Source organism: Dipteris shenzhenensis, chromosome 1 (genome assembly GCF_047967505.1).
Source record: "Dipteris shenzhenensis isolate YYH24624 ecotype China chromosome 1, Dip_SZ_1.0, whole genome shotgun sequence".
Taxonomy (NCBI): Eukaryota; Viridiplantae; Streptophyta; class Polypodiopsida; order Gleicheniales; family Dipteridaceae; genus Dipteris; species Dipteris shenzhenensis.
In genome coordinates this window covers 69358069-69370581 of record NC_141596.1, presented here as the reverse complement: position 1 = coordinate 69370581, position 12513 = coordinate 69358069, and the positions used below count along the sequence as shown (strand labels likewise).

Below are 12513 nucleotides of genomic sequence, written 5' to 3'. Positions count from 1 at the left end.
TTTCAAAGACATATAACGGCAAATCCCAATTCACTTCTGAACAAATAGCTGAATTCCGAAGAGATGGGAAATGCTTTAGATGTGGGAAAGAGGGGCATATGGCTGCCCAATGCCCTGAGAAGCCTTCGGGTTCTAAGGAGCAGAAAAAGCCACAAGTACCACCGAGACCAATGGTGGGAGCAGTCCCAAATGTTTTGGGTAGTATCTTAGACCCAAAGGAAAAAGAGCTTTTGCTATCATAGGGAAAGGTAAGAGATCAACAAGCATTAATCCTATTTGATCCAGGGTCTACAGACAATTTCATACCTGAAGATTTAGCCCTGAGATTAGGGATTAAAATTGAAGAGCTAGGATAAGCTCTTGATGCTGATCAAATGTTCCATGGGGATCTAGTGCAAGTTACTCCTTTGATTGGAAAGCTTCATGTCCATGTACAGAGTTATATAGATCAAGAGGACTTCTTAATTTCCCCTCTCAAGCAGCATGATGTTGTACTTGGTACACCGTGGTTCCATCGAAAGGAAGTAAAGATAGAATACCCTGAGAGGGTGCTGAGTTTTACCCATAGAGGGAAAAACCAGCGTTTAGTTGCTAGGAATAAAGGGGAAACTATTTCCATTGTATCTGATGTTACATGTGGTAAAGCAATAAAGTCTGCAATTTCCGCATACATGGTTTTTGTAAAAGAAAAAGAAAATGATACGCATGCTGAAATGAATGATGCAGAAAATGATAAACTTCTGTTTTTTGTGAGCTTTAAAGATTGTTTTTCAGATGCTTTGCCATGGGAGTTACCCCCAGAAAGACCAGAAGATCATCAGATAGAGTTAATGCTTGGTAGTGAGCCACACCCTAGAATAGAACACCCATGCCTGGAAAGATACCAAAACCAGCCACAACACCCAGAAAGCTCCAAAAATCAGGTCGAAATCTCCTGCAGAGCCTGAAAGCTTGAAAAAGCAAGTCGCAGTTCACCCTAAGTAGCCTAGACCCTGATCAAGTCCAGAACTCCTGGAATAGCCCTAGAACCAATCGCAGGCACCTGAAACAGCCTGAAACAGACACCCTGGCAGAAATCGCCACTTGCAATAGGATCCTGGATCAATTGCAATTTGCTCTGGCAGGCGCTAGATCACCTGGAATTGGCCCCTGGGTAAAAACGAATTTCCTTGACAGGCCCTGGATCTCCCCTGGAATTGGCCCCTGGGTAAAAACGAATTTCCTTGGCAGGCCCTTGATCACTTGAAACAGGCCCCTGGGTAAAAACAAATTTCCCTGGCAGGCTCTGGATCACCCGAAATTGGCCCTCCGCTAAAAACGAATTTCTCTGGCAGGCTCTAAATCACCTGAAAATGGCCCCTGGGAAAAATGAATTTCCCTGGCAAGCTCTGGATCACCTGAAACTCACCCCTGGGTAAAAACGAATTTCCCTAGCAAGCTCTGGAACCTCCTGGTGAAAAGCGATTTGACTCTAGCAGCACCTGGCAGGATCTGGCAGCTCCAAACTCATGATCTAACTCCTCTCAAACTGATTTTGGCCAACTGAACCTAAAAGAAGGGCTATGCTCCCAAAAGTAGTGTTTTTTTATTGCACCACTCTTTTGGCCCCTAAAAGCAGTTTTTTAATTGCACCACTCTTTTGGCACACTTTGGCCCTAGCAATTAATTGCCTAGTAACTGGGCGCACATTCACTATTTCCAAGGACCCACTAGGAATTTTAATTTCCCAAGTCCCGCACCATGGCCGGACCCTCGCACCCCAGAGACTCAAGGCAGTCATGTGCAAATTACAAGAGTCACAAATCAAAAGTCCCATAATTGCACGTCCTCATGACATTTCTGATACCACGCATAGATGATGTGCTTGACCAGCTCAGAGGAGCAACAGTTTTCAGCAGGATCGACTTGAAGAGTGGTTATCATCAAGTCAGAACACAACCACAAGATGTGCATAAGACAGCTTTTCGCACTACATTTGGGTTGTATGAATACTTAGTGATGCCTTTTGGGTTGACAAATGCTCCAACCACACTCAATAGAATGATAGATCGCATCTTCCAAAAGTACAGGCACCTCACAGGTACTTTCTTTGATGATATCCTAGTCTTCTCAAAGACAGAAGAAGAGCACAAAGAACATCTTGCTTTGGTGTTTCAAGAACTTCGAAATCATCAGCTTTTTGCCAACAGCAAGAAAAGTGAAACCTTTTTGGAAGAGATCCATTATCTGGGGCACATAATATCCAAGAATGGGATACAGATGGATCTTGCAAAGATCAAAGCCATCCAAGAATGGCCAGAGCTGAAAACTATGAATGAAGTCCGTAGTTTTTTGGGACTCTACTCCTATTACAAGAGATTCATCAAGCATTTTGCTGATATTGCAGCTCCACTACATGACCTTACCAAGAAAAATGCAGCCTTCACATGGGGAATGTCACAGAAGAAAGCATTCAATACACTCAAGGAGAAGTTGACTACAAAGCCAATTCTTGTAGTCCTAGATCTTAATCAACCTTTTGATGTTGATTGCGATGCTTGTGGAGAGTGTGTTGGGGCTGCATTGCATCAGAAATGGAAGTGTAGTAGCATACGAAAGCCGAAGATTGCGTGATGCTGAGAGATACCTCGGAATCTATGAAAAAGAATTGTTGGCTGTTATTCATGCTGTGAATACATGGAAGCATTATCTTTTGGGTGCAGATTTTACTGTTAAAACAGATCACCAAAGTCTAAGATATTTTCCGACTCAAACAAAATTCTCCGAGAAGCATATGAAATGGGCAAATATGCTGTCAATGTATCATTTTCAGGTTGTCTATACTCCAGGAGTTCGGAACAGAGTGGCAGATGCCTTGTCCCAAAGACCCCAGGTCAACAATGTGACTATTGCTTATCATCAAGACTTGGAAGGCATGAGGGAGCAATATGCTAATGATGCAGATTTTGGTGAGATTTTACAACAAATGCAAGAGGGGGGCAGTCCACCGGTCACTATTCCCTGAAAGATGGGTATCTAATGAAAGCTGATTGCCTATGCATCACCCAAGAGATGAGGAAAAAGATTTTGGAAGAATGCCATGCACCTCCCTATGCTGGACATAGAGGAATAACAGCAACAACTCAAGCACTAGAGAGGTATTTCTTTTGGCCAGGGATGCGGAAAGATATACATCAGTTTGTTACCGAATGCCTTACGTGTCAGAAAGTGAAGTATGATAGATGGAATGCACCTGGCCTACTTATGCCTCTTCCCGTACCTCAAGCACCGTGAGAAAGTATTGCAATGGACTTCACTTTTGATTTGCCGAGATCTAAGTCAAGCAATGATGAGATTTGGACTATCATTGATAGATTCAGCAAGCAAGCTCATTTCATTCCGGTTCGCAAAACCATAAAGGCAGATCATATGGCTAAGCTTTTCATGGCACAAATCTTTAAGCACCATGGTATGCCTAAGTCCATTGTCAATGATCGAAATCCCAGAATGACCAGTCTATTCTGGAGAGCTTTATTTGATAATATGGGCACGAATCTGAATTTTTCTTCTTCTTTCCATCCCTAGACAAATGGTCAAAGTGAAGTAGCAAAGTCTACAGCATTGGATATGCTGAAATGCTACGTGGGTGACCAAGGTTCAGACTAAGAAAAGTACCTACCATTGGTAGAGTTCGCTTACAATAATACAGTTCATAGCTCTACAAGGAAAGCCCCCTTTGAGGTCATCTATGGGAAGGTGATTCTGCCACCTATCCTAAGGACCAAAGATGATACTTTTGCAGCTGATCAGTTTGTGAGAGACCTCCACACAGCTTTCAGCCAATACACCTAGATGAATCTAGGAGCATTCCCAACTCATCCTCTAAAAACACAACATAGTGCAGTTTCAATCTCATGATAGTCACTCACAAGGTTGAAAACCATAAACTCCATCATGCATAGCAAGGACTAGCTACTATGACATCCCCACTGACGTCATCAGACTGGGAAAAGTACCTACCATTGAAAATGCTCCTTTCAAGCAACGCATGTACCCTGTCGGTGTTTGAAAGAGGCAATGTCTGCCTTGATCTCTGCCTCCTCCCTCGTAGAGAGGATCCACGTTGCTTTCGGGAGGACAACTTTTCCTGAAGCATGCACTTGGGGCCACAAACGAGACATCCTATTCATAGCACGCAAGTCTTCTCGCACTCCTCTCGAGTCCTTGGAACCAACCAAGTGTGCCCAAATGGTAGCCCCCACATTCTTGAAGATATGCATGGGATCCAAGAGATGATTGATTTGTAACTGACCCCAATAAGGAAGCTCGCTTACAATAATACAATTCATAGCTCTACAGGGAAAGCCCCCTTTGAGGTCATCTATGGGAAGGTGATTCTGCCACCTATCCTAAGGACCAAAGATGATACTTTTGCAGCTGATCAGTTTGTGAGAGACCTCCAGACAGCTTTCAGCCAATACACCTAGATAAACCTAGGAGCATTCCCAACTCATCCTCTTAAAACACAACATAGTGCAGTTTCAATCTCATGATAGTCACAAGGTTGAAAACCATAAACTCCATCATGCATAGCAAGGACTAGCTACTATGACATCCCCACTGACGTCACCAGCGTCCAACAATGGGTGTAGACCATAGTATAAAAATATGCTCTCACACATACAAATCCACACACCCACACATACTTGAGCATCCATTTATACAAAGTCTTCGTACTGAGTTTCTTTCAGCCAAGTCTAGACAGCAATTGAAAGGTCTCAAGAAAAGCATACAAGAGCTGCAAATAAGCATTGGAGACAGTTAGATCTCAAGGAAAGGGATTGGGTACTTTTGAAGTTCGAGAAAGCTAGGCTCCACAAGTTGGCAAACAAAAAGTGTATGCAAAGTTATCTCCCAGGTACTATGGTCCTCTCAGGGTTACAGAAGAAATAAATGAGGTTGCATTTAGGTTGGCATTGCCAAAGCATTGGAGCATTCACAATGCATTCCATGTGAGTCTTCTAAAGAAATTCCAGGGGCCAGAACCTACAGAGCCAATATGAGAGGACCCACCATAAGTGGATGAGTTGGAGGAAGTCCTTCAACCAGAGCAGATTGTGTACCATATTGTATGCAAAGGCTCTCAGGGCAAGGAATTTTACAGGTATCTTGTAAAGTTCAACCAAGTGGATAGATGAGGACATGTTGACTGATCATCCACAGCTTTTGGAAATTTACAAGAAAGCTTTTCAGTTGAGGTCAACTGATTAGAAACCGAGGGGATGTCACCACAATGTAAATATCCTAAGTCAAAGTACAGTTGACCATTTATTTGATCATAATTAAAGAGTTTTCCATCTAGGTTAATTATGGTCAAAGGAGTTCTTCTATTGGTCAAAGAATTGACTACGGTCAAAGATACTTGACTTCGGTCAAGTAAGCCTGACTTTGCAGGAAGACTTGGTTTATACTAAGAGGGTTAACTGCGGTTAACCAAGATGTACCAACTTCGGTTGGAGAGTTGTGCCAACTTCGGTTGGAGAGACTTGATCAAAATTAAGGCGCCTCAACCATTGGTCAAAGCCCCTTAATCATGATCAAGAGGGTTGACCTCGGTCAACCAAAGAAATGTTTTATATTATGTGTGCACATATGTTCAGTGGGGACGCCCACCGTGACTAGGATTAGTCCACAGTCTATTATTTGCATGCAAAAGCGCTAACAATTAATGGGTGCCATGGTGGTGCGCTTTAATTAATTGTTTCAAGTACTAAGAAAGCTTGATTTCCCAAGCGCTAAGAAGCTTAGTAAGTGACCAAAAGATGTTCGTGTGACCAAGGAACATCGAAGACCCTAGAGATTGCCCTTTGTGGCATGTACTAAATTTTAGCTAGTTATTTTGACACTTGGCATGTTGCTAAATTATGGAGCCATGAGCTCTTTGTAAAAAGGATTTCACGTTTGGATTTGGTGGCAGCAGCTTCCACGCTGAACTATTGTACTAAGATTCTCTCTTCATGAATAAAGCCTTCGGGGGGGTCCAGCCTGACGATTGTCCTGGGCCCTAGTGTGTTTTGGAGAGAGAGAGAGAGAGAGCAAAGGAGAGATTGCAGAGATGAGGAGAGACATCGGGATACAGGGTTCGAGAGGAGCAACAGTCCTCTTTAGATCATTTGAGACCACTCATATCAGTGATACGTAGAAAGGAGCATGCACCACATATGTGGATACGGGTCTAGCGATTGGATGCACAACCAATCTTCATGGCGGTATGCTACTTTCCCCCAAATACATCATCTTACATGCATGAGGCCGCTATAGAGGGACACAACCCATATGAGACGATATATAATGACATCACGGAGTTCTCCAGGCAGGAAGACATCCTCCTCCTTGGTGACGTCAATGCGCCCGTAGGAGATGGATAGGTGGGCCTGCTAGATTTTAAATCTGACTCCCTCATAGTACCATAGCTAGATCCAGCAAGAGCTTGAAATAGTGGGGAGCTCAGTAGATGCACCACATGTGACAGGGTATGGGCGACTTGACTTGGGGGCTGTCCATGACTTGATTAGATTTAATGGTCTTCGTAGATGGGCGGGCTCACTTGTTTCCCACATGGCGGAAGGGACAAGCACAGTGGACTATCCGATGGGAGGGGGCCTTTTACACGACTTTATTGTGCCTCCTCCCTCGCTTACACACCTGTGCCTTTTTTTACCACTTCCTTCCATGCAGCAATATCTGCTTTACCTTTCATGATTCGCTGCATGAACTCAGCATGTTTTCCTTGCATGGTTGCTTGCAAGTCTGCCATTTCTGTTTTGAGCTTCTCATTCTCAGATTTCAGTTCATCAATGATCTTGCATCCCCCTTCCGGTGTCCCTTTAGTGTCCTTGAGCTGCTGTATTTCAGTAGACATGGCTTAAATTTTGTCTTTGAGGCAAAAACTTTCTGCTTCCCAAGCTGTTTTCGCCCTTTCATTAGTCAATATCTGAATCTCCACAAGTCCAAGACACCACTATCTTCAGAAGACATGCGGATGGCTCCGAAAGCCTCTACCTTGAGACTTCCCCCTCCGTATGTCTAGAAGACTTTCACCCTCCACCTAGACAAACATTGCAACCACAGCATGCATTGGAACAGAGACATAACATTCCCTGGTCTATTGCTTTTCTTGCCTTTGGAGCAAGTCATGTGCCTCCCCGAAGTACCCATCATAACAGCCTCTTTAAGCATTTTTGGGCATACACTACCATGTTTCACTGCTCCACATTCCAAGATTCCATCAACCTAAAATCCTTTGCACTCACTGCAAAACCTCTTGTGATCTATGCACATCTTGTAAATTGAAGTGACCTTTCTTTCCTACAGCAAAGGTCTCCACCTTCTATCATCTTCGAAGCAAATCTTTGGAGTAACCTACCGGACTTTGCCACCAAGGATGTTCACCTCCCTGGCTCTAATACACCATAGTGGAAAACAAACCTTCACTTACCTATAGCGTGCATAGCTAATACAACGTGTAGATAGATTAATGTCCATGCAATCAACAACTGGGAATAAAAGACATCTAGTACGGAAGATATGCCACATTACAACACCCACTGTATCTTACTTCAAGGCATGTGCACACACAAGATAGAAAACACTTGCGGACTGGCAGAGAGAACACTCAGATATACAGCCCAATAGATCTCATGAATAGATATAGAAATCGTACAAAAAGGACCTCCAAAGGTGTACCAACACCCGCAGCAGATTATGTTGAGGTAAGGCACCACCATGAGCCTTGTATGCTGCACCCTCTGTAGAGGACCTACTCCAAAGCGTGCCCCAGCCTGCTTTCTACCCTGATGGTAGATGCCAGGGTTGCTAACATATCCTATGTTTTCTATTTTTTGCATTCAGTGTGTGCATTTGTGCTTTTTCTGAAGTATGAGTCATTTTAGATTGAGATGTAGCTATGACCATAGGCGGTTATTTAACCCATCTCGCTCATAGAGTCTGTTGGAAATACTTCTTATTTTTACCTATTCGGCAGTGGATTTGGACCACTCTCGATTGTCCTGGCTCATTCGATCAGCAACGCATGGTGACCTTCCTATTCGAGGAACAGGGACATAGAGATTGACTTACTTCAAGTGCAGAGGCGAGACTAGGAGAGCTTGTTCGAGCTCACTAGGAGAGCTTGTTCGAGCCCAGTCAGAGTTCCACATTTTCCTAATTTTATCCTGCACATAAAGGAGTTGAAGTTCGTTTTGAACCAGGACCTTATAATTCTGCCCACACCTGTCCCTTATGAGCATGGTTGGTGCATGATGGGAAAAGGATAGAGACAGAAAAAACTTGCATAGAAGTGGTAATACAATTCACCATGATGAGGACATCCTTAATCACTCCAATGCTAGACAATCTCAACCATCTTCATGCAAGAGAGGTTCACTCTTTTCATTATCTTATGTACCGTTACAGCACGCTCAATTTCATTTTTGACAAAAGCACCGACTGCCTTCTCCCCTTCTTGATCTGGCCAACTGAGTTTGCAGCCTCTCTTCTGCCCTCCAACCTGTTGTTGAGGGCTTACACCCTTGTAGGCTCGACGACCCCTGTAACTACCAAACATAACTGAACCTGTAGGTCTTTCCATAGTACAAGGTTGTTTTGGCAGGAACGTTCAAAAGCCTGGAGTAGGGATGGGAACTCAAGTGCAGTTCAAGAGCCTGGTAAACTCATGAGAACTCATCGAAGCTATAACGAAGGTAAAATGCATAAGAATGTTTGTTTTGGAATATTGGTTAATAAGGTTGTAACAGCAATTGAAGGGGCGGGGTGGTCAGAGTCCTATCAATCCCCCATACCTTCCAGGTGTCCTGTCACTTGGTCCTCATTTGGGGGCTCACGCATGACGCTCATATTCCAACATAACTATGATAAAACATAACTTTGCTTTAACAAGAGGAGATTTGAGACTCAAAGATCATTCTTTAGATTTCTTACACATGTTTGCCGGGGTGCTAGTGAAAGTGTTGATTTGCCTGAAAATGAGTAACTCAAACAGGGTCCCTCGTGTTTAACTTTACCTCATGACTGATGTTTTACATCTGAACATACTATGTTTTGCAATTGATTTCGATCGACCAGAAAGTTTTAAAAACTGAACGAATACTAAATATCCCCCCACAACAAGACAAATCCAAACATATAATACCAGCTCCCTGTCATGTCACTACTTCATGAAACAAAAACTATTGAAACAAACAAACATGTACCATCTCATAAACATCGTAATCTTTAACGCTAAGTAAAGCTACATGTGACTTAAATAACAGAAAGCTGTGAAAAGCTCAATGAGAAGAGATTTTACAAAAAAGATATAATAAGATATAAGACGGAAACAGAGGTTGCAAAAAGGGAGCATGTATGCACAGCAAAGGGCATAAAGTAAGAACGAAAAGTGCCGCTGGGGAGGGTAGTTGCAAAAGGGGATGAACATTCCATACCTCCAATGGAGATGGGGGAGGCATAGAATCAATGCTGACATCTGGGATTCCTCGCACCATAGACCCATGAGATTGCAAGTTCTCCTTGTAAGCTCTCCAGCTACCTGCAAGGGCGAAAGGCGAAACTCTATCTGCTTTCACGTGGACAGGAAACTCTACAACATCCGAGCCATTTTCTGGCAGCCTAAACAGAGCAGTTGACCCAGCATCCCTGTCCATTATACTGCCTCCACTAAGCAATCTTTTTGAGCCTTCTTCTGTCACGCAAGGCGACACACTATGCCTTGGCTTGAGAATAAACTTGAAATCCAAAATTTCTGCAAAAAAGGCTTCATGTTTAGCTACTTATGCAACGCATGGGAACCAATGCACCCAAAACGATGGAATAAGAGGCTTGAAGCTTTACCATGATCAGAAGGAGCAACAAAACTGATTTCCCACGTAGAAACTGTTTCACGCTCCATAGCAAGCTGTGTGCTCAATTCTGTAAGTAAGACCTTCAAACTGCAGAATGAAATATCTAATGTGTACTAGAGAAGAAGATGAAGTAAAACTTTCCTGCCAAAATTCTAGGTAGTGTCCTATACTGACCATGAACACAATGCAAATGCAGCATCATTCCATGGCAAAAGTTCCTATCGGAAGTCAGAGGTCAGAAAGAGAACAGAATAGCAATATAGAATTGTCCAACCTTGAGATTTTTTCACTTAATATGCCATAGCGTGGCTACCATGCAATAATGTGTGACACAAACATCAGAAGTGTAAGAAACTTCGCTTTTTGCACCTACTACTTCTGCCTTGTCAAATGTTGGGATAATTAGTACGCATGAGCTTTGAGAGAGGACTGGTCCATAGATATCAAGAATGATTCTACAGGCACTTCGTTCATCAAAAAAGCACACAAAGAGAGCCAACTCAACTCTTTAAACATAAAAGGCTTCCCTTGCACTGGGTAAAGCTGCAGAATACAGGGAGAGTTAACTGCGATGTTCATTACATTAGAGACACAAAAGTAACGTACAGAATGGCAAACTTCAGAGCAAGAAAACTGCACACAGTTGGAAGGAACCGGAGAAAACTGGAAGTTTATTCTGACAAGCATATGCAAAGCATAAACAGTGATGTACAATCCTCTCTCTCTCTCTCTCACAAAGAAACACACACACACCCCGCGATGTAGACGTTAAAACTTACAGCTTTAGATGGATCCCAAGAGCCAACCAGGTGACCCGAACCATAAACATGAGGAACCAAATTTCCCAGTAGCTTGCAACTATCAACTTCCATCTTGAGCGAAACGTATAACTGACTTCCAACGCTCTCATTGCCTTCCTCTTCGCTGCCATTCTGAGAGGAGTGATTAACCTCTCTTGAACCCCCAACCCCCATTGCGCTTTCCTGACATCAGCGGTGTCCTCCGCAGACAACGTAGTGTGTAAAATAAACTCCCAACCAGAACTGACAGATGAAAAGCTACTTAAGGGGTCAACTATGAACTTCCGCTAATATTGGAGAATTACGTCATAAAAGGTCCATCTTTCCACACCTTTTTCCAAGACTAATAGCGGTGCGATGTAATCGTGTTTGAAGAGCCGACCTTAGTTGCAGGCGTACGCAATATGGTCCGAACTTTGAAACACGAGGAGCCTCTGTAGCACTCCTTTGTCGTACGTACACAGTTGTGGTATAGAAGGGGGGTGGTCCAGAATCACGGGAGAGAGAAGGGAAGATAAAGCACTCGCAACGAGTACATTTTTAACGAGTGCATTATCGGGGGACTGAGGAAGGAGGAAAAAGCGCGAGCCAATGATGGGATTTACGTAATATTACCAACGTGCTTGTGTGCAAGGATAAGCTTCTGAGAGCGTGAGGAGCAGGAAGAAGAGGGGGCCCCCGGAGCTATTTACAAAATTCGGTTGTTTGAACTTTGACAGAAAGAAGGAAAATAGGCTGCTGGCGCCTGCAAAGATTGTGGTTGGGGATGAGGGCGTATCATCTAGCTACTTTGATTGTTCGCTAAAGCGGCCTCGTTCTTTCTGCCCACTGCCCACCCAAGCCTTTTTGCATGAACCACGAGAGGCTTTTGAGAGTTACTTCTTTCTTGAAGAAGTGCAATCTTAGTGAAGATGGGCGTAGACCGTCGAGGGGATTCCACGGTCTCCAAATCCATCGTCCAAATGAGCTTCGTGTGGGGCCCCGTGCTCCATTTAGCATTCTGAGGTGGCACATTTTCAAAATTCATCTTTTCTCCAAGGATAAGGTTTGGTGTGCAATTTTTTGCCTGCAAGGAATTAAATTTAAAATTATATATATGTGTACATATACGTATAAATATGTCTATATGTATATGCACATATGTATACGTATGCATACATACATAAATTTGTTTATTTATATATACGTATATATTTATTCATTTATTTATTATATTATTTATTTAAATCAATATATTTATATATTTATATGTATGTAGGATTGTAGGATTGTGTCAAAATTTAAAATTTTAGTTTATAGAAGGTTCTTGTATTGTTATGAAAAATGCTTCTCATGAACAGTGCCCTTAAGTATTCCCACGACGATAGGTAAACCAACAAGCACACACCCACCCATACCCTTTTTATAACAGCTTAGGCCAGAGGTACAAAGCACCCCAAGCCCAAATCTGCACCCCGAGACCTAAGCAAGTTGCATGGCTGTCGAAGTCTCCTCGACAATAGCATTGCTTCCAAAAGCTTAGCTGGTAATACACACCATAATGATCCACAAATTGTTGTAGTGCTTTATTGTTTTGGTATTTCCTAGGAGGTCCTTCATTTGATAACATGTAATGTCTCTCTATTTCGAGTGCTATGATTCGTGTCTCTCTTTCTACTAGAGCTCTCTTCACCATACTACGTTGCTCAACAAACCACCATGTTCTTAAACATTATGTGATTATCATCAAGCATATCAATAAATAGAAGAAGTTTGTTAGGGGGCACAAGATCACATTAATGCACAGTCCAAAGATGCAACCATCCCTAGCTTGG

The 12513-nt window shown here is 42.9% G+C and overlaps 1 protein-coding gene across 5 annotated transcripts in view; it reads right to left on the bottom strand.

The window, feature by feature from the left end:
* F2KP (fructose-2,6-bisphosphatase) overlaps positions 1-11569 on the bottom strand; it is a 146260-nt gene extending 134691 nt beyond the window's left edge. The window contains exons 1-4 of one of the 5 annotated variants that reach the window (XM_087377766.1): positions 11031-11569; positions 10679-10882; positions 9889-9986; positions 9483-9799 (exon numbers count right to left, since the gene is read on the bottom strand). In XM_087377766.1, coding sequence (XP_087233892.1) covers positions 9483-9799; positions 9889-9986; positions 10679-10830 — 567 coding nt within the window. In that variant the 5' untranslated portion in view covers positions 10831-10882; positions 11031-11569. Of the gene's footprint in view, positions 1-9482; positions 9800-9888; positions 9987-10678 lie in introns of all 5 variants that reach the window. The other 4 variants (XM_087377755.1, XM_087377773.1, XM_087377760.1 and 1 more) reach the window with 4 other exon arrangements.
* Positions 11570-12513: the final 944 nt, after the last annotated feature.